Here is a 22,527-nt window from a genome sequence, read left to right as displayed (position 1 = left end):
CAGCACATCAGCAGGCTTACAGCTGTCTGTATTCCACATCCACAGAACTCTGATGCCTCTGAGAGCAACTGCACTCATGTGCACATACCCACATTCAGACACACATACCTACACATAACTAAAAATAATAAAAATAAATCAAAAGGAAAAGATATTTTAACTGATTATACAAGTAATGTGTATTTACTGTAAAAAAATTCTAACAAAGTAAAAAATTATGGATAATGAGTAACTAGAGCTAATAACACATCATATATGGAGTCATTTGTCTGTTTATATTCTCACATATTCAACAATTATATTACACTATTGACAGCTTTGTAAAAGATAAATTCTATTCTATATTAAATGCTAGAATCTATATAACTTGAAAATAGATTTTTAAGAACAGTAAAATTCTTATAACTGTAATGAAAAACAAACAACTACTGAAGCTTTCTACCCAAGTTTTGGTGCTGTTAGGTAGTACAGGCTACAAGTTCCCTCGGGTAAGAGCCTGTTTTGTTGTGTTGTAGGTGTGTGTGTGTGTGTGTGTGTGTGTGTGTGTGTGTGTGTGTGTGTGTGTGTGTGTTGTATGCAAGTGTGTACACAGGCATGTACAGACACTTGTACCCATGCGTGCTTGTGTGGACACTTGATCCACTGAGTCATTCCCCAGCCACTGCTGCTTCTGAACAATCACTGATAGTATCCTCCTCTTCTCCCTCCCTCCCTGACAGGGCCTCATTCTGTAGCCCAACCTGGCCTTGAACTATCAACAATCTCTCTGCTTCAGTCTCCCAAAGGCTAGAATTACAGACAGGAGCCATTGGATCCAACTCAGGGCCTTCCGTCTGCTGTGCAAGCACTCTGCCACAGTGACAATCCCAGCCCTTTGTCACCAATATTTTTCTAGAGCGGCCTTCTTACAGTTTGCGTAGAGTTACACCTACAACATACATGTAGTTTTGTCTAACACTCTGTCCTAAATAGAAACTGGGTCTAAATAGAAACTCAGCTCTCTGAGGAGGCAATACAACGCTCATGCTCTAGCCCAGCCTTTCTCTTGGGCTCTGTATCTCTATGACAATATGTCTTCTAAAGTCTTCCTAAATGACCTGCAAGTATAAAGATAAGCCTCTTTTCTATAAACTTCCCATAGCTACCTATTGCAGCCACATTAGTCTCCACCAACAAATCTGCACTTTTCACTTTCCATCCTTCCATGATGGCAATCATTAAAGCCCACAGGTTTTACAAACAGACAAACTAACATATGTATGTTCTCTCTTACAGTCATTTGCAACTTCCACGATCCTATTTCAGGTACTCTCATCTCACTCTGGACTTTGCTAACACTTCCTAACTGGTCTGCTTGACCCAGACTGGCTTCCAGTCTACTCTCGACTTGGTCTTGTACAATCCTTCTAAAATATTTAACTATTCAGGCTACTTGCAAAGGTTTCCAGTGTCTGGAAAGTAATCGAAGAGCACTAACAGTACCTAACAAAGTGTCCCAAGTTACTGAACAGAGCCTAAGCCTTGTCTATGTCATACATCCTATCACTCTCTCCTAATGACTCTTAGCTAAAGCTAGAGAAAAGTATTTTCAAAGTCCCTTACTCCTTTGTGGATGCTATTTATACTCTATGGTTCCTTTCCCATTGATCTACCTGCTTTTCATACTGTATTATCACCTCCAGGCAGAGTATAAAGTATTCTCTTTTATACTCTAGGATCACAGTAGTAATATGGTTTTATAATGCATACTTTGCTTTACAAGATATTCTGAACATTTTGGAGGTACTTTATTAGAAAATGCCACTGGAAGTTACTGAACTAGGAAATACCTAATGTCCTACAAGATGCACAAAAGTACTGAAAACTCACAGAAAAATAGTGTCTTCCAAACATGTTAAATGCTATGTGAATAAAAACCCACTTGTAATTATCCGAATCTATAATTTCACTTTGTAACACCAAAATTTTGAACAATTGTAATATATATTGAACCTATCAGATATCAATCAATGAGTGACTATATCATTTGGGTTAATATCCTTACAAGAGCTACTGGCACTTTGAAAATTCACACTGCTAATGGCAATATTGATGTAAACAACCAACAGAAGATGTGCCTATCAATAATACATCTATATTTCAACTCATCTTCCCTCAACCCATTGATTACTTCTATTTGTTTTTTATTTTATTTTTTGGTATAGTTTGTTTTTGGTTTGTTTGTGTGCTTGCCTGTTTTTGTTGTTGTTGTTGAGATGGGGTCTCACTATATAGCTCTTGGCTGTCCTGGAACTATGTAGATCAGACTGGTCTCAAACTCACAAAGATCCATCTGCCTCTGTCTCCTCAGCAATGGAATTAAAAGCATGCACCACCATGTCTGGCCCGTTTGTAATTCTGTACAGTTTATTCTATTATTCCCACATAAATGATGCAGGGTAGGTTCAGTGTACACACAGTATAACTAAAAGGGTTGTGGAAAATACATCATTTAGACTGATAGGTGTATTTTCTAGCATAACTGAAATATTTGATATTTCTTACTAATACCTAATAGTACTATGAATTCTCTTTCACAAATTATATGATTAGTTTTATATACTTTGTTGGGCATGGTGGTATATATTTTTAATCCCAGTACTTGGGAAATGGAGACAAGATGATCAAGAATTTAAAATCATCCTAGGTTATATAGTGAGACTGATGCCAGTCTGGAATACATGACATCCCATCTCAAAAAAAAAAAGAAATCCTCAAAACCCCAAATCAAAACAATTTATATAATACAACTGCATTTGTCATTTTTTCTTTTATTTACTTTTTGGGGGCAGTTGGAAATTGAATCAAAGACCTCATACATGCTAGTCTGCTTCTACCACTGTCTCAGTAATACTACTTAAACATTTCCTCATCTTATACAGAGCATCATTCAAAACACTAAGAAAGATTGGCAGTTTGAGGTCAGTCTAGGCTCTCTAGGCAGATTCTGCATTCCCCACCCACAATCCCTTGTGGTTGATATATTGTGCACCCCAATAAACTTATCTGGGGGTCAAAGAACAGAACAGCCACTATATTAAACATAGAGGTTAGGCAGTGGTAGCACACGCCTTTAATCCTAGCATTCTGGAGGCAGAGATCCATCCAGATCTCTGTGAGTTCAAGGCCACACTGGAAACAGCCAGGCATGGTGATAGACACCTTTAATCCCAGCACTTGTCTCAAATTCATTTCTCAGATCTTGGAATGTTTCTTTCATCTGTTTAATTGCTTTTTCTTGGCTTTCTTTGATTTCTTCCCATTTTTTCTTTTTTTCTTCCATTTCTTTAAGGGAGTTTTTTATTTCCTCTTTAATGGAGTTTTTCATTACCTCTTTAAGGGAATTTTTTATTTCTTCGTTAAGGGAATGTTTTATTTCTTCTTTAAGGGCCTCTATCATCTTCTTAAAGTCATTTTTAGGGTTGATTTCTTCTGTTTCTTCTGTCTTAGTATGTTCAGGTCTTGCAGGTGTAGAATCACTAGGTTCTGTTGTTGCCATATAGGTCTTTATGTTGTTGCCTGTATTTTTGCACTGGCGTCTACTCATCTCTTCCTCTGCTCGGTGCAGGTGGTGTCTGTGTCTGAGAGTGCCTCTCTTGTTCTAATTTTTAGTCTTGGTTTAGTAGGAGTTCTTGGTTAAATTGGTGCTATTGGGCTGTTTCTTCAGGGACAGCTGATTTCAGTCGGTGAAGTATATAATTATGATTCTGGTGATCTGGTTTGGTGGCTGGGCAGCGCCTTCTTCTGTGTTCCCAGGTCACGTTTTGTTCATTCGTCAACTCCTCAGCTGATCTTGTTTCTTCAGACTTCAAACTGTAGGGATCTGAATCCTCTCCCGGATGGATTTCAGCTGAGCGGGGTAGTCTCACCAACACCTCCAAGTTGTTGGGTTTCACAGGATCAGCAGCTGGGCCCTGGGTTGTCCTCAGACGGAGTGTTCAGATTTGTTCTGGTTCCGTCCCACGGAGATAGCTTCTTCCCCGGGTGTTGGGGTTAGAGGCTGCTGGGCCTGTATGACCCTGTCGGCCGGGCATCTGCTACCTTTTGCCTCTGGGCTTTTCCATTCTCTTACTTCCGTAAATCTTCCTCTTACTCCATGATTGCTGTGTAGCTGAATGGCTGGCCCCCAATCTCCTCCTCCTCTCCTAATCCCAGCACTTGTGATCTCATGTCTTGCTTGGGAAAGACACACACTTTTAATGACAGAAAGCAGAAAGGTATATAAGGCTTGAGGACCAGGAACTAGGGCCTTTTAAGCTTTTAGGCTTTTGAGCAGTTGAACTGAGATCCATTCGGATGAGGACTCAGAGGCTTTCAGTCTGAGGAAACAAGATCAGCTGAGAAGTTGGCAAGGTGAGGTTGGATGTGGCTTGTTCTGTTTCTCTGATCTTCCAGCATTCACCCCAATTCCTGGCTCCAGGTTTGTTTTTATTAACAAGACCTTTTAAGATTCGTGTTATAATTCCTCGCTCAATTAATCCATGTAGAACCACTCTATTCATTCATGTGTCTTTATCCTGATTAAACTCCATTGGTGAGGTTAAATTAACAGCTAAAAAAGAAACATTACCCAACTGTTCCTCTCCTAATTCAAAAGACTTTGTACTATAGAAAGGTAAATCGATAAAAACAGTCTTTTGTTTTGTTTTTCGAGACAGGGTGTGGTAGAGTATTTTAAGGTGTGTTACTTTTGTTTCTGTTGCATTTGTTTAACTCTGTGACGCTGTGTTACTGTGCCTGTCTAAAACACCTGATGGTCTAATAAAGAACTGAATGGACAAGAGCAAGGCAGGAGAAAGGACAGACAGGGTTGGCAGGCAGAGAGAACATACAGAAGGAGAAATCTGGAGGAAGGAAGGAGAAAGAGTAGACAGAGAAGGAGGAAGACATCAGAGGCCAGCCACCCAGCTACATAGCAAGCCACAGAGTGAGAAATAACAGAAGATATACAGAAATGGAGAAAGGTAAAAGCCCAAAGGCAAAAGCTACATGGGATAATTTAAGTAAAGCTGGCTAGTAACAAGCCAAGCTAAGGCCAGACACTCATAATTAAGACTAAGCCTCCGTGTGTGATTTATTTGGAAGTTGGGTGGCAGGCCCCTAAAAGAGTAAAAACCCCCAACAACAACAGGGTTTCTCTGTGTAGCTCTAGTTGTCCTGGAACTTGCTTCATAGATCAGACTGGCCTCAAACTCACAGAGATCCATCTGCTTCTGCCTCCAGAGGGCTGGGATTAAAAGCATGCACCACTTCTGCCTGGCCTGATAGTCTTTTATACTCCTAAATTTCATCTCAGTCTAGTTCCTTGAGAGTCAGCTACATGACAAGGGTTGAACAACCCAAAGATGAAAAATTGCTTAGGTCTAAGGAATGAATGGACTCAGTGACCCAGCAATACCTCTGCTCCCTGTTCTTTCTGCTCTGTGAATAAATTCTAGGCTTTCTTATCACCAGCAATATATTTAATCATGTCAGGAAAACTCTGAATTCTGCAGTTAGCTCTAATGCAAAGGAGTCTAGAAAAGAACTCAAAACATTTTGGTTTGTGGTGGGTAGCCATTCAGAGCATTAGCAGACAATATTTTGAGAAAAGGAACAATAATTTGATGACCATCACAAAGGTATGTCCTCTAACATCATGTTTGATTTGGTACATATTTAAAATATAACAGTGTCCACCTTTGATATGTACCCCAACCCTTTCTTAACCACAGGCTGCATAAACGGATGTGGGATAAGTGAACAATTTACAATAGTGAAAAGTTTCTGAATGTACACCAGAAAATTAAAATCAAATACATAATGAATCCAAGCTGTTCCAGGCACACTGGCCTGTGCTGCATTTCATGGCTGTACTATAATCCTGGCTCTGAACATACAGTATACACAATCTGTACTGAGCATGTCTTCACACCACAGAACACCCATGAATGCCACTCAGATTCAGGACTACGATGTGTTATGAATTGCAGTGTTTGCACTATGCATGAAAAGTTTCCTGCTTTTGGAAAATATAATGGCGTAACTATGGAACAATGAATATTTTCATATTGTCATTCCTCAGCATAGAAGTACCAAATTAGTATTTCTTTGGTTTGGACTATGTCAGAATGTTTAATTTTTTTTTTTAAATTGATGTTAAGTTGCTGACTTGAATAGCAATTATAAAAAATGAATTTTTAGCTTGACATTAGAACAGAATTTCCAACAATTTCTAAAATGGTCTTAGAGATACTTCCAACATTTTGCACTACATATTTATACAAAGTGGAATAATTAGCACTGATGACTATAAAATAAAAATGTCAATTAACTATTAAAAATGCTGAACATGCTCATGTCCTCCAGTATCAAATACTCAGACAAGTCTATTTCTTTTCATATCTATTTCATTAGTGTAGAAATTTGCTTTTGTCTTTAATAAATGGTAAAATTTTATTTATATATATTCATACATACATAAAACTTTGAAAATAAATTTATGATTTATTCTTAATGAATGATTCAGATGTCTTTTTTGGGGGGACGACGACGACGATGCAGCATTGGCTGCCTGGAACTTGCTATGTACTGACTTGAATTCACAGAGCTCTGCCTGCCTCTGCCTTCTGAGTGCTGGGATTAAGGGTGTGTGTCACTTTACTTATCCCAGATACCTTTGTTATACACTGATATACACTAGGTTGTATAAAAATGTATTAAGTAAAAAAGTTGGCAGTGGAAAAAGTTTACAAAGCCCTGATCTACACAACATAACCTCAACATCATTTATTTTTGCTTTTAGATTGTGACATCAAAATAAAAATAAAATACATCACGGAACTTTGCAAAAGAGTACTGAAGTAAATACTGTGATATAAAATGCAAAATATACTGAAAGATACTTTATCTTTTTAAACATATTTATATCAGCACCCTATTATACTTTTGAAAAACTCTAACCTATTGAACTCATATTAAAACATATATATCTTATAATTTTACCTCTTCTCTTTTTTCTCCATCTTCTATGGAAATATCATGGTCTGTGACGTTTTCAAGGCAAGGTATATCTGAAGAAATGAGCGGGCCTTCTTCGGGCTCTTGCATGAACAATGGCTTTTCCTCTTGCTGAATCCATTCTTGATACACTTTCACCACTTTCCTCATAGCTGCTGCTTCACAAATTGGTAATAAAAAGGCCTAGGAAGTAGAAAAAAAGAAAAAGAAACAAGGATACTTTTTATTTTGCCACAAACATTAATGTATTTTTCATCTCACACAATAGGGATATAAATAATTTCACAAACTTAATTCATTAACTACTAATCAACCCCCGAAAGCCTTTTATCTCCAAATATTTTGTAAATACCTTGAAAAAGAATATAGTAGATAGCTATTCAAGTAGAAGAAACAAAGATTTGTCTTTGTTGCATTACTTCTAAATGTTAACATTCTTTGTTTCATGAAACTTTACTCTTGCAAAGTTCAATATAAAGATAACTTCTCATAAGCCACATTTTATAAACTTACATTTACTACTGTATTGAGAATTATTACTATTAAAATGCTTCCATAAAAAGATTTACTACAGATGAAGAATATAGACATTTGAATAAAATAAGAATAATGATGTGAGGTATGAAAGGAGAATTCAACAAAAACGTTACTGAAGAAAAATCAGTATGAAATGCTGGAAATGAAAAAACAGTAAGTCATATTAAACGTTCTGTGCAAAGTTTCACCAACAGAATAGATGAAGGAGAGAAAAAAAATATCTGAGCTGGAAACAAGATGGAGGAACTGGAACAAGCCAGTAAGAGCAAAATGAAGGTCATAAAAATGCACAGGTGGGAATTCCAAGACTCATGTGACATGAAAAACAAAGTTTAGAGGTCATGGGCATAGGAGAAAAATTTCATTTTAAAGACACACAAAACATTTCAAAAGAATCATAACAGAAAATGTCCTAGAGTTAGGAAAGAGATGCCCATCCACATAAAGGAGGCATTCAGGACACCAAACAATAAGGCCAGAAAGAACTTTCTCTTGAATCCTAATTAAAATACTAAATATACAGAACAAAGAAAGCATATTGAAAGTGGAAGAGAAAAATATCAAGTTACACATAAAGGCAGATTTGTCAACTGAAACTTATAAAAGTAGAAGGTCCTAGAAAGATGCGCTTCAAGTTTTAAAAGCCAACTGCTAACTCACAAATGCTGCCAGACTAAGCAGAGCTAGCTATCTGTCCCATTAGAAGGAGAAGTACAAACTTTCTATGATAAAAACAGGCTAACAGAATTTATAACCATTAAGGCATCTCTTTATGGAAGCTACTTTAAAGGAATGTTCCAGACTAAAAAGAAACAAACAATCTATCCACAGGAAACAAAGTCACACCAGAATAATAGTTAATCAGGAAAGGAAAAAAAAAAAACACTACAAAAATCAACAAAAGGACAGGAATTAGTACACAGCTTTCAATAAGAGCTCTGGATATTAACGGTCTCAATTTCCCGAACCAAGATACAGACAAGTAGACTGGATCAAAAAGCAGGAACCAGTTTTTTGTTCCCTCTATTTCACCACACACACACACACACACACACACACACACACACACACACACACACACACAAAAGATACCATTTATTTAATAGATATAAGGATATATAAAGGGTATTCCAAGCAAATGGACCTAGGAAACAAGCAGATATCATTGTTGTTACATCTGACAAAGTAGACTTCACTATAAAACTAATGAGAAAAGATAAAGAAGTCACTTCATGTGACTAAACAAACCATCAAGAAAATAGAATTCTTAACATATATGCCCCAAGCACAGGCACATCCATTTCATATGACAAATACTACTAGATGTAAAGTCACACATTAACCCCAGCACTGCAGTAGTGGGTGACTTCAATATCCTACTCTCACCTATTGACAGAAAATAATCAGAAACATTTGCATCAGAAAATGACATCATATATCAAATGGACTTAACAGACACCTTCAGACTATTCTATCCAAAACATATTCCATGCAAAACATAAACTTTTCTCAGCAGCCCTTGGAATGTTCTCCAAAAAAGATCATACATTAGGATACAAAACAAGTCTCAACAAACACAGGCAAACTGAACTATTTTCTGGTACCCTATCTGATCACAATGAAGTAAAACAACAGTAAGAACGACCCTAGGACATATACACATGGAAATTAAACAGCATTCAATTAAATGATAAATGAGTATTTGAAGAAATTTCCAGAATTGGCCGGGTGGTGGTGGTGCACGCCTTTAATCCCAGCACTCAGGAGGCAGAGCCAGGTGGATCTCTGTGAGTTTGAGGCCAGCCTGGACTACAGAGTGAGTTCCAGGAAAGGCACAAAGCTACACAGAGAAACCCTGTCTCGAAAAACAAGGGTGGTGGGGGGGATATGTCCAGAATTGAATGAAAACAAAATCACAATAAAGACCTACTGAGACACAATAAAAGCTGTCCTAAAGAAAAGTTTAGAGCTCTAACTTCCTACATAAAATAATCACAACAATCTTAAGTAAATAATTTAGGCTTCTGGGTAAAGAACAAACCAAATCCCAAGCCACTAGAGAAAAGGAATCGCTAAGACCACAGCAGAAATTAACACAATAAAAATAATAACAAAAATGAAAAAACAATAACAACAAGGAGTTGCTTCTTTGAAAAGAAACAAAATTAGCAAACCTTTAGCTAAACTAAAAGAAAAAGAAGATCCAAATTAATAAAATTACAGATGAAAAGGGAGCCATTACAACAGGTATCACTGAGATTAAAAAAATAATTAGGTCTCACCTTACAAACTTATTCTACTAAGTTAGAAAAGCTAAAAGAAATGGATGAATTTCTAAAAGCTTATAATCTACAAAAAATAAACCAAGATGTGATAAACAATTTAAATAGATTTAAACAGTTAGATTAAAACTAGAAAGACATAAAAAATAAAATTACAGATCAATCTCTCTTATAAATATATGCAGAAAATTTCAAGAAAAAACTTAAAAAACCAAATTAAATAACATTAACAGAAAGATCATTAATAATAATCAAGATGGTTTTATTCTTAGATATGTAACATATCTAAGTCAATAAATGCTATAAATTTCATAAATGGACTCAAGGATAGAAATCACATGATCATTTAACACTTTGGACAAAATTCAATATCCATTCATGATAAAAATGCAGAATAAACTAGGAAATAATATTTCTCAACATAATAAAGGTGACATATGACAAATCTATAGTCAACAAAATGCTAAATGGTGGAAAACTTAGCAACATTTCCACCAAGACAAGAAATAAGAATGTTTGCTGCTCTCTCTACTCCTATTCAATATAGTGTTTGTAGATGTATAAGACTTATAAGAGAAAAGGAAGTAAAATGGTTTCATGTTGTGGAATAATCATTCCATACACTATGTGAATATATGTTGCTATGATTAGTTTAGGAAACAACCTGACTGGCCAATAGCTGAACAGGACAAAGTTAGGCAGGAAAGCCAAATTGAGAATGATGGGATGAAGAAGGACAAGGTCAAAGGAGTTGCTGGAAGATGCGGAGAGAGCAAGATGGGCATGCCATACTAAGAGAAAGTACCAAGACATGTAGCAAAGCACAGATAAGAAATATGGGTTAATTTAAATATAAGAGCTTGTAACAAGCCTGAGCTATTGGCTGATCATTTACAATTAATATTCATTTACAATTATTAAGTCTCTGTGTTGGTTATTTGGGAAGCAGCTTGTGGACAGAAACTTCCCCTTACAGATACAAATAGGAAAAGATTAAGTCAGTGTACCCTTATTTACACTTGACATGATTCCATATGTAGGTAACACTGTCCCAGACCTTAGTACAACTGACTCCATGATGAAAGTAAAACCGTAAAACTCATCACATAGACAACACCACCTGCCAAAACTAAAACAAATACCCAATCCATTAAAGTCCATAGTTCTAGCAAAGTCTCTAAATGTACTAACCTTGCTTTTTTGCTTCTGTAGTTCCATTTCTGGCTAACTGTTCTCATTAACTGAAGTATGTCAACCCAGAACATGTTTTTTGAGCTTAAAAGCTCACCTTGAGAAAGGCTCAGGGCTACACAGTTTTCCAAACACACAATATAGTCACATGGCTGGCTAATAAAAACCTTCTATTGGCTTAAAACCATGTCCAAGCAGTCTACTCTGGTGGCTACCCTACAACATTATACATGACACTAAAGAATCCACCAGAAAATTCCTAGAACTGATGAACATTTTCAGCAACATGCAAGGACTCAAATTTAACATACAAAAATCAGTAGCCTTCATATGTGGAGGTCAAAAGACAACTTTTGGGAATCAGTTCTCTATTTCGACTATGTGGGTTCCCGGGAACCAAACTCAAGTCATCAGGCTTGGTGGCAAAGGCCTTAAGCCACTAATACATCTCAACAGAACATGAAACTTTTTCATTAAAACACTGAAGAAGGAATAAGATGTCAAGGACTTCCATGCTCATAAGTCAGAGGAATTAAATTGTTAAAATGACAACCCTACCAAACCAATCTATAAATTTATATATCCCCATGAAAATTCTAACATCATCCTTCACAGAAATTGGTAACTATTTTAAAATTCATATGGAAGCACTAAAGATCCCAGATAGCTTAACTGAGCTAAAAGAATAATGTTGAAGGTATCATCATGCCTGACTTCAAATTGCTAAAACATACTATATAGTAATAAAAACAGTATGGTACTGGTGGAAAAACAGACAAGTAGATACAATGGAATAAAATAGAGGACTCATATATTAGCTCACACAGCTCCCATCACATGGTTTTTCATGAAGATGTCAAAAACAAACAGAGAAAGGACAACTTTAGGCTGGCCACATATGAATGAAAGTAGAACTTTATCTCCCATCCTGCACAAAAATCAACTCCTGATGGAGCCTCACAAAATTAAACAAAACAAAACAAAACAAAACAACAACAACAACAACAACAAAAAAAAAACACTTCTGGCTGGGCAGTAGTGTTGCATGCTTTTAATCCCAGCACTCGGGAGGCAGAGCCAGGCGGATTTCTGTGAGTTCAAGGCCAGCCTGGTCTACAGAGTAAATTCCAGGACAGCCAGGACTGTTCCACAGAGAAACCCTGCCTTGGAAAACAAACAAACAACAAACAAAAAATTTCTGTACAGCAAAGGAAATATTGAATGAAGAGGCAGCTTACGGTATGAGAGAAATTCTTCACCAGCTATATATCTGACAGAGGATTAATATCTAGAACATAAAAAAGCTTAAAAAACTAAACTAGACAAAAACTTAAACAAGAAAGAAAGAAACCAAACAAACAAAATCTGGACACTAAGGAACTAGACAGAGAGTTGTCAAAAGTTGAAAAGAAATTCAAATGCCCAATTAATACTTTTAATAGTGTTCAACATCCTTGGCTACCAAGGAAACACAAAGTCAAACTACTTTGAGATTACATCTCATCTCAGTTAGAATGCTATCATCAAGAAAGCAAATGAGGGGCTTGCGAGATGGCTCAGCAGTTAAGAGTTCTTGTCTTTGCAAAGGACCTGGGTTCAGTTCCCAGCACCCATATGGTGGCTTCACAACTATCCACAATTCTACTTCCAAGGGTTCTGACATTCTCTTCTGGCCTCCAAGGGCACCTGGCATGCATATGGTACACAGACATACATGCAAGCAAAACATTCATACACATATTTTTTTTTTTTTGAAAAGGGAAAGAGAGCCAGCCGGTGGTGGTGCACACCTTTGATCCCAGCATTTGGGAGGCAGAGGCAGGTGGATCTCTGTGAGTTCAAGGCCAGCCTGGGCTACAGAGTGAGTTCAAGGAAAGGCACAAAGCTACACAGAGAAACCCTGTCTCAAAAAACCAAAAAAAAAAAAGGGGGGGGGGATAATAAAACAGAAAAACAACAATGCTGATGAGGATGTGAAGTGTTACAGAATAATCTTTTTGTATACTGTGAAGATGTCTTTGCCAAGATGCCTTCTGATTGGTTTAATAAAGAGCTAAATGGCCAATAGCTAGGCAGAAGGTTAGGGGGGACTTCCAGGCACAGAGAGAACTCTGGGAAGGTGAAGGCGGAGTCACCAGCCAGACATGGAAGGAGTTAGAGGTACAGAATAAGGGAAAAAAAATAAAAAGCCACACTGTAGAACATAGATGAAAAGAAATGGGTTAATTTACGTTATAATTGAGACAAGCTTCAGCTAAAGGCCGAGCTTTCATAATTAAAAGAAGTCTCTGTGTCATTATTTGGGAGCTGACTGGCAGGACAGAGAAAGACTTATTACAGTGAAGGAAACAGAAAGACCCATTCACTGTTGGTGAGAGTGTAAACTGGTCCAGTCACTGTGGAAATCAGTGACGTTTCTCAAAATAATAGTTATACCACTCCTAGGCATTTACCCAAAGAATTCTATATATACCACAGAGATAATTGTACATCCATGTTCATGGCTGCTCTAATCATAAGAGCAAGAAAATGAGCCGGGCGGTGGTGGCTCACGCCTTTAATCCCAGCACTCGGGAGGCAGAGCCAGGCGGATCTCCGTGAGTTCGAGGCCAGCCTGGGCTACCAAGTGAGTTCCAGGAAAGGCGCAAAGCTACACAGAGAAACCCTGTCTCGAAAAACCAAAAAAAAAAAAAAAAAAAAAAAAACCAAAAAAAAACAAGAAAATGAAATCAGCCTAGATGTCCATCAGCTGACGAAAGGATAATAAAAACGTGGCACATATACATAATGTAATTTTGTTTGGCCATAAAGAAAAATGAAATTTTGAAATCTGTAGGAAAATATTAGGTGAAATAACTCAGACTGAGAAAGACAAACACTGCATGTTCTTTCTCACATAGTCTTAGCTTGCTTGCACTTTTATATTTGGGCATTTATGTAGGTGTGTGTAGAGTATCCTTTTTTTTTTTTTTTAAGATTTATTTATTATGTATGCAGTGTTCCGTCTGCAGGCCAGAAGAGGGCGCCATATCTCATTACAGATGGTTGTGAGCCACCATGTGGTTGCTGGGAATTGAACTCAGGACCTTTGGAAGAAAAGCAAGTACTCTTAACCTCTGAGCCATCTCTCCAGCCCGAGTCTTTATTCTTTTAAAGAGGGTATGAAAGGATCAAGCAGACACCATAACAGGCTACTCAGTCTTCTCTCAGAGACTGGGCCTCAACTTTAGTTTCCTAAGACTTAAACAAGCAGTTTCTGGGAGGGCCATGAACAAAAGACATAGTCCTTGCAGTAGCTCCCTTTCTACACGTACTCTGATGTTCAAGGTTCAGCCAGTTGTTTACTATCTGGGACCCCTCACCAACTTAGAGCTACGGGCATGGATCAATGTGAACATGCAAGGCCAGGCAGTCTCCATGGTAGCTCAAGGACAGAGCCTGGGCCACTGAGTCAGCCCCCACAGTCAGTACGTGCAAGGCCAGCCAGCCGCACGGCAACTTAAGGACAAAGCCTGGGACTTGTTCAGGCCTGCCCCAAAATGATAACTGCAACCCCCAACCAGTAAATTAAAAGGTTACACACCCTCACCCAATCATATGATGCCAAGGCTTGTACCACCCTGTTTGTGGTTTTTCCCTTTAAAAACCCTTCACCCTGAGAGCTCAGGGCCGTCCTCCTTCACCTGGCCAGCCAGTGTGTTGGATGCGGACCAAGCCTGAGCTTGCTTGTTATCAATAAACCCCAGTGTGTTTTGCATCGGATATCGGCTCTGTGGTGGTCTTCCTGGGGGTCTCACAACGTAGCCAAAACAGGTATAGGGGTAGTAGAATGCTTGTGGTATGGAAGTGAAAGGGAGAATACTGAGAACAGGGTAGGGAGCTGGTGCAGAGAAGGAGGTACATACTAACAATGTATAGAAAAAAGATAAGAAATATGATACTTGATAAGCTAATTAAAAGATAATTAATTAATTAATTAAAAGAAAAGGTTTGGCAGGGCATGGTGGTGCACGCCTTTAATCCCAAGCAGAGACAGGTGAACCTCTGAGTTGGAAGACAACCTGATCTACAGAGTGAGTTCCAGGACAGCCAGGGCTACAGAGAAAAACTGTGTCTCAAAAAAAAAAGGGGGGGGGGAGATACCCTGTATGGGTGGCTAAAGCTACTCCCTGAAGCCATAGATTATTGAATGGAAATCCCAGTGCCAAGTGGTCCCCCTCCCTATGACCAGGGAGGCTCCTGTGACTCCTAAAACAACAAAGGGATCACCACTGCTTTTGGTTGTCCACCAGAATTAGATGAGAAGACCCAATGACTTAAGTTGCCAAAAGCCCTGGTCACAGGGTATAGAAAAGTCAAGGTGGAAATAAGCTAGATGCTTCCTTCTTGCTCAACCTCACAGTGCCAGAAGGTGCTATGTTGGCTTCTGGGGAATTGTCACTAACGGTCTTACTGACCTGTAACTGCTGTGTCCAAAAGTACTAACTAAGGCTGGGTGTGGTGGCACATGTCTTTAATCCCAACACTTGGGAGACAGAAGCAAGTGGATCATCCTACAGATCGAGTTCTAAGCCAGCCAGAGATACAGAGTGAGAACCTGTCTTTAAAAAGTAAAGTAAAAAACAAAAACAAGAATCAACTAGACATGCAAGATAAACCCACTGATGCAATAGTGGGAAGTCTACTATGAGTAACCATTCTTTCTATCTGGGTCTGCTGCCTGCTCCACAGGAGGAAAGTCACATTCGGCATGGTAAACTGTTCAGATGCCTAGGTTAGGGGAAGCAGGGCTCTACAGGGGAAGTTATTGCTGTCACTTTGGTAAATGATAAGAATGTCTACCAAACTATCTCCGCCCTCTTTTTTTGAGACAGGATCCCACTAGACCAGGCCGGCCTCAAACTCCGAGAGATCCACCTGCCTTTGTTTGCCCTGCTAGTCTCTACTTCCCGAGCTCTGGATTAAAGTCATGAACTACCACATTTGGTCCTGAAATTGCGCTTTAAATAACTATGTTTATACCCATAGATTACTGCTACTGTTAGAGTAGTCAGAAATGCTTCTTTGTGCAGAGGTCAGCAATGACTGTTAAGATTCATAACTAGTCAAAGAACTGGGAATAAATGACTATTGAATGCCCAGGTAAAACACTCCCTTGGAGAACACACAGGAAGAGGGCAAAAGGAAAGGAAGAGCTGGAAGCGGGAGGCAGAGAGGTGTGGAACACTGACTTCCAAGCATGCCACAGTTGTCCCACTCCTTAACTCTCAGCAGCTGTGATTACCTGCACAAGATCTGCGGAAGATGAGGCTGTTCAGCATCCTGTCATGGAGCAGGGAAAGGTTCATGGGCCCCACCTCGCTCTGAAGCTTTATACACAATAAAGGGTATAACAATAGGGAGGGGAAACATTTTCTCTAGTGGTGTAGCCACTGGTAAGGTCCCCACACTCCTGTAAACAAAGAACCCTAATGAAACTGGACATGGGAAGGAGGCGAGTTAGCTGAGAAGAGGACGGAGGATAGCAGAAGTGGGAAGGGGGGACGACACAAAGAGAATAACAGGGACTGTGACTGAAATGTCTATGTCCACATGTGAAAATGAGGGTTTATTTTAGCTTACAATTCCAGGGAGAGTCCATCACTGTTAAGGAAGGCATGGCAGCAGGAGCTTGAGCAGTCAGGAGCAGAGAGGAAAGAAACATGCACACTTCCAGTTCTGAGCTCTCTGTCCTTACTCTTGCATGGTTCAGTACACTAGCCCACAGAATCATGTTGTCCACATGGGCTGGCTGTTCCTGTATAAATTATCATCCAAACAATCCTCCATGCCCCACAGGCCAACCTGGTCTAGATCATTCCTCAGATTCTCTTCCCAGATGATTCCAGGCTGTGTCAGGCTAACAATTAAACCAACTACCACACTGTGTTGATTCACCATAAACTAGCACAATCAGTTTATGGTGATTTCACACAAGCCAAAGTCATCTGGAAAGAAGAAACCTCAATTGAGAAAACCCCTGTACCAAACTGGCCTGTGAACAAGCCTGTGCTGCATTCCCTTGGTTAACAATTGATGAGGGAGGACACAGGTCAAGTGGGCAGGGCCACCCCTGGAGTGGTGGTTCTGGGTGCTGTAACAAAGCAGGCTGAGCACAGGCAGTAAGTAGCAGTATTCCGTGGCCTCTGATCAGCTATTGCAGGCTCCTGTTTTGAGTTTCAGCCCTGACTTCTCTGGTTGCTGGACTATAAGTTGTAAATAAACCCTTTCCTCACCAGATTACCTTTGGGGTCACAATGTTTTGTCACAGCAACAGAAACCCCAAGACACACAGTGAATCCTTATGAACTATTCTGATAACTCAGGGAATATGAAGGAGAGGAGAAGAGGAAGGATGGGGGTACAACTCCAGTAGAGCATGTGTTTAGATGCATGAACCTCTGTGTTTCATTACGAGGAGAAAACAACAACAGGGAAATAGGAGGATAAATGGAAAATGCTTTTCATGTAAGTTTAAGAAAATTAAAATTAACTTTAAAAATCTTCATAGAATTCATTCTAAATAGCTAAAAATCAATATATTCAATAATAATGACATACATTTTCATTACAATCTAAAAATGTTCACGGGTATTTTACCTGACGAAATATCTCTGTGACGAAGTTTACATTGCTTCTTTTAGATGAAAATACTCTGCGAACAATCTCAATGTCTGTGAGATGCTCTTCGTCGATGCTACAGAGACTAGAAGAGCTGGGTTCTCGCTCCGTGAGGGTGCTTGTGTTAGAATGAGACTGCTCGGGCTCTGCAGTTTTGTCTGCTTTATCAACATTATCATTTTTGTTTTCTTCTCTGGATACCAAACTAGCAGCTGCTCTCTAAAAGGAAAACAGAAGTGAAAGAGCATCATTATCATTCAGCTTAATGTTTACTTTCAGTAAGTATTGGCACACCCCAAGGCCACATCCAACGCTGTTTAAAAGCCAGATAATCAGGCTGGAGAGATGGCTCAGAGGTTAAGAGCCCTGGCTGCTCTTTCCAGGGGTCCTGAGTTCAATTCCCAGCAACCACATGGTGGCTCACAACCATCTCTAATGAGATCTGGTGCCCTCTTTTGGCCTGCAGGGGTACGTGCAGATAGAACACTGTATACATAATAAATAAATAAATAAATAAATAAATAAATAAATAAATAAATAAATATTTTTTAAAAAAAAGCCAGATAATCAATTACACTTAGAATCCATTCTGAAGAATTCAGCAGAAATGCACATAACACCTAAGTGATATAGAAAAACACCAATGTGTAGTAACAAACCATCTACTTACCTGTAATTAAACTGAAGTAATTCAATTAAGTCATCAATTAAGCCAACATGAAAAGACTTTCAACACACAGTCACAAACAAAGGAAGCCCTGGTTTTTAAGAATGAGTAAAAAACTGACAAGTCAACAGCATCGGGCTATTTAGTTCACAATGCTAAACACTGAAAACTTTCTGAAGCAGAAGAGGAAGGGGAGACACGACTCATGACAGGAAACAAAGAAATAAGACTAAGAGAAAATCTGAGGAATTGTAAGAAAATGCTGTTCACTATAATAACAGAATATCCATCAAGCCTGAAGCCTAAGCCTAACCTGATCAAATTGGCTTCTTACCAGAGATGCAGGGATGGTTCCACAAATATAAATAAATGAACATAATTCAACACAAAAACAGACTAAAAAACAAAACCATGTGATCATCCTTTTAGATAAGGCCTTTGACAAAATCCAACATTACTTCATGATAAAGGTCCTGGAGAGACTAAGGAATACAAAGGATATACCTCAACATAATAAAGGCAATTTACAGTAAGCTCACAGTCAACATCAACCTAAATGGGGACAATCCCAAAGTATTTCTACTAAAATCAGGAACAAGACAGGATGTGTCAATTATCTATACCTAGTCACACAGCACTTAAAGTTCTAGCTAGAGCAATTAAGACAACTGAAGGAGATCAACAGGATACAATAGAAAATGGAGAAGTTCAAGTATTTTTATTTGTGGATGACATGATTTTTTTTTTTTTTTTTTTTTTTGAGACAGGGTTTCTCTGCGTAGCTCTGCGCCTTTCCTGGAGCTCACTTGGTAGCCCAGGCTGGCTTTGAACTCACAGAGATCCGCCTGGCTCTGCCCCCCGAGTGCTGGGATTAAAGGCGTGTGCCACCACCGCCCGGCTATGACATGATTTTTATACATAAAAGATCCCAAGAACTCTACCAGGAAACTTCTATAGCTGCTACACACTCAGCAAAGTAGCAGGATACAAATTAACACACAAAAATCAGTAGTCTTCCGATATATAAATGAAAACAGAGAAACAGGACCTTTTACAATAGTCTCAAAAATATATATTGGAATAACTCTAAACAAGCAAGTGAAAGACTTCTATAAGAAAAATGTTAAGACATTGAAGAAATTGAAGACATCAGAAGATAGGAAGATATCCCATGCTCATGGACCCATAGGATTAATATTGTGAAAACGGCCATCCTATCAAAAGTATCTACAAATTCAATGCAATCTCCATCAAAATTCAACACAATTCTTCACAGAAAGTAAAAGTTGATATGGAATGACAAAAAAAAATCAGGGCAGCAAAACAATCATGAAAATGAACTGATAGAAGTTCGTTACCCCAAATTTCAAGTTGTACTACAGAGCTACAGTAATAAAACTGCATGGTATTGGATTTAAAACACACACACACACACACACACACACACACACACACACACACACACACACACACCCATTGATCAATGGAACTGAATTGAGGACCCAGACATAAGTCCATACACCTACAGATACTTGGTTTTTGACAAAGAAGTAAAAAATAGACATTGGAGAAAAGACAGCAACTTCAACAAATGGTTCTGGTCAAACTGGATGGCTGAATACAGAAGAATTCAAATAGAACCATATTTATCAACCTGCATAAAACTCAACTCCAGATGGATCAAGGACATCAACATAAGCCCAGATACCCTGAATGTGATAGAAGAGAAATTACAGAATAGGTTCAAGCTCATTGGCACAGGAAATTACTTTCTGAACAGAACACCGACAGCACTAAGATCAACAACTAATCAATGAGACCTCAGGAAGCTGAAAAGCTGTATACAGCAAAACACACTATCATTTCAGCAAAGTGGTAGCCTATAGAATAGAAAAACATATGATAGAGGGTTAGTATCTAAATATATATAAGAACTAAAACACACACACACACACACAATTAAAAATGAGATACGGAACTAAGTAGAGAGTTCCCAAAAGATGAAACACGAATGGCTGAGAAACACTTAAAGAAATGGTCCACACCTTTAACCATTCAGGGAAATGTAAACTAAAACTACTTTGAGATCTCATCTTATATCAGTAAGAATGGCCAACATGAATAAAACAAACAACATCACATGCTGGCGTGGATGTGGGGAAAAGGGAACACTTATCTTCCCTAGTAGGAGTGCAAACTGGTATAGCCACTATTGGAATCAGTGTGGTGGTTCCTTAGAAAGCTGAGAATCGTGGAATCGTGTGTGTGTGTGTGTGTGTGTGTGTGTGTGTGTGTGTGTGTGTGTGTGTGTGTGTGTATCTCAAGAGCCACCTATACCACTCATGGGCATAAATCCTATGGGTACAAAGGACTCTATATCCTACTACAGAGGTACTTGCTCATCCATGTCCATTGTTACTCTATATATAATAGGCAGAAATTGGAAACAGCCTAGATGTCAATCAGCTAATGAATGGACAATGAAAAAATGTGGTACATTTACACAATGGAATGCTATTCAGCTGTTACAAAAAATGAAAGTCACAGGTAAATGGATGGAACCAAAAAAAAAAATCATCCTGAGTAAGGTAGCTCAAACCCAAAAAGACATATATTGTATGTTTTCTCTTACATGTGGATGTTAGCTTTCAAATCTTCGATGTGTGTGCTACAATCTCCAGAAAAACTAAGTACTTAATATGGGAGGAACTGGGAGTAGGAGAGGATCTCCCAAGGAAGGGGAAATAGAATCTAGTAGGATGGAGAGACAAAGGAAAAACTAGAATTGGAAGGTGTGGTGATATTTTATTTGTGCTGAAATGTGATATTTTATTTGTGTGTTAATAAATAAAAATTTGCCTGGAGATCAGATGTCACAGTGAGCCATAAACAGAAGTCAGGCGGTAGTCGCACATGCCCTTAATCTGATCACATGACAGGCAGAGTCTCTGTGTGTTCAAGGACACAGACAAGCTGGTGACACATGCCTTTAATCCCAGTACCAACCATAGAGACCTGGAGGTCTGTATAGACAGGTAGTGACGAGAAAGTCATGTGGCTGGGCTTAGAGCCAATGAGAAGGCAGAACAGGAAGGCAATAAAGGCGCAGGTTAGACAGGAAGAAGCTCTCTTGGGAAGCTACGGCGAGGTGGTGAGCTAAGGTTAGTTGGCGACTATTGCTGTGGTCTCTACGGCTTGCACCTTTGTATTTGGCTCTGTGTTTCTTATTTAATAAGACTGTTTAGAAATCCATCTATAGGAAGATTATACAGAGAGAGGAATGAGAGAAGGGTAAAGCAGGGAATATGGAAAGGAATAACTAACACTAAAGGCCATTTGAAAAATGATATGGAAACCTACTACTGCAGAAGCTTCCTACAATTTATAAATATATGAATAATTTAAATGGAGTGACCAAGTAAGGGGGACAATGCCCCAACTAGACATCTTATGCCACCAAGTAAAACCTCCAGTGCCAGGAATGGATTGCATCTTGTTTAGTCACTGGCCAAAGGGACCCAATGGAAACACCCAAACATCAAGGCTATTGCCAAGGCTATTGGCTATTCTCTACAACCTGATGGTAAGACCCTATTGCTGAAGTCACTTAAGCCATTGAACATGGAGAAATCAAGCTGGTCCCTAACTGGAAGCTTCAACCCTACTGTAATCATCAGTATCACCCAGCTATAATCCCTATTGCCTATAACAGAGACCTGACTGCAAGATAAACTGATGCAACAATGTCATGGGAGCAACCAATCATTTTTCGATTGGATTTAAGACCCACTTCATGAGATGTTACCCATTTCTGGTACCATCTGCTCAAGTGGCCAAGAACCTGAGACTAGAGAGTTCATACTTCTAGGGGGAAACCTAATAATATGATTCTGCTATAGGAACGGAACAATAAAATGGTTCCCAATGACACTGACATACTGCTCTACCCACAGGTCAGGGTCTTACTCAGCTCTCATCAAGGATGCCTCTTCTTGCAGGAAATGGTAACTAACACTAAGACCCACAACTGAATAATGTGCAGAGAATGACAGACTTTGGAGCACTACATTCTAAATGGGGTTTCTTCATCAAACCCTCCCCATTCTGGCTCAGGGATCTATTTGAAAGAAGAGGCAGAAAGACTGTAAGAGC

The 22,527-nt window shown here is 38.8% G+C and overlaps 1 protein-coding gene across 12 annotated transcripts in view; it reads right to left on the bottom strand.

The window, feature by feature from the left end:
• Positions 1–22,527, bottom strand: part of Ralgapa1 (Ral GTPase activating protein catalytic subunit alpha 1) — a 216,549-nt gene that overhangs the window by 140,147 nt on the left and 53,875 nt on the right. For all 12 annotated transcript variants that reach the window (XR_013044288.1, XR_013044287.1, XR_013044289.1 and 9 more), the window contains exons 10-11: positions 17,688–17,927; positions 7,024–7,221 (exon numbers count right to left, since the gene is read on the bottom strand). Coding sequence is in view for 8 of the 12 variants with exons in the window: in XM_076550636.1 (XP_076406751.1) it covers positions 7,024–7,221; positions 17,688–17,927 (438 nt within the window). In the remaining 4 variants the exon portion in view is untranslated. The remainder of the gene's footprint in view (positions 1–7,023; positions 7,222–17,687; positions 17,928–22,527) is intronic.

The sequence above is a fragment of the Peromyscus maniculatus genome, chromosome 14 (assembly GCF_049852395.1).
Source record: "Peromyscus maniculatus bairdii isolate BWxNUB_F1_BW_parent chromosome 14, HU_Pman_BW_mat_3.1, whole genome shotgun sequence".
NCBI classification, from domain to species: domain Eukaryota; kingdom Metazoa; phylum Chordata; class Mammalia; order Rodentia; family Cricetidae; genus Peromyscus; species Peromyscus maniculatus.
This window is presented reverse-complemented; position numbering and strand designations above follow the sequence as displayed.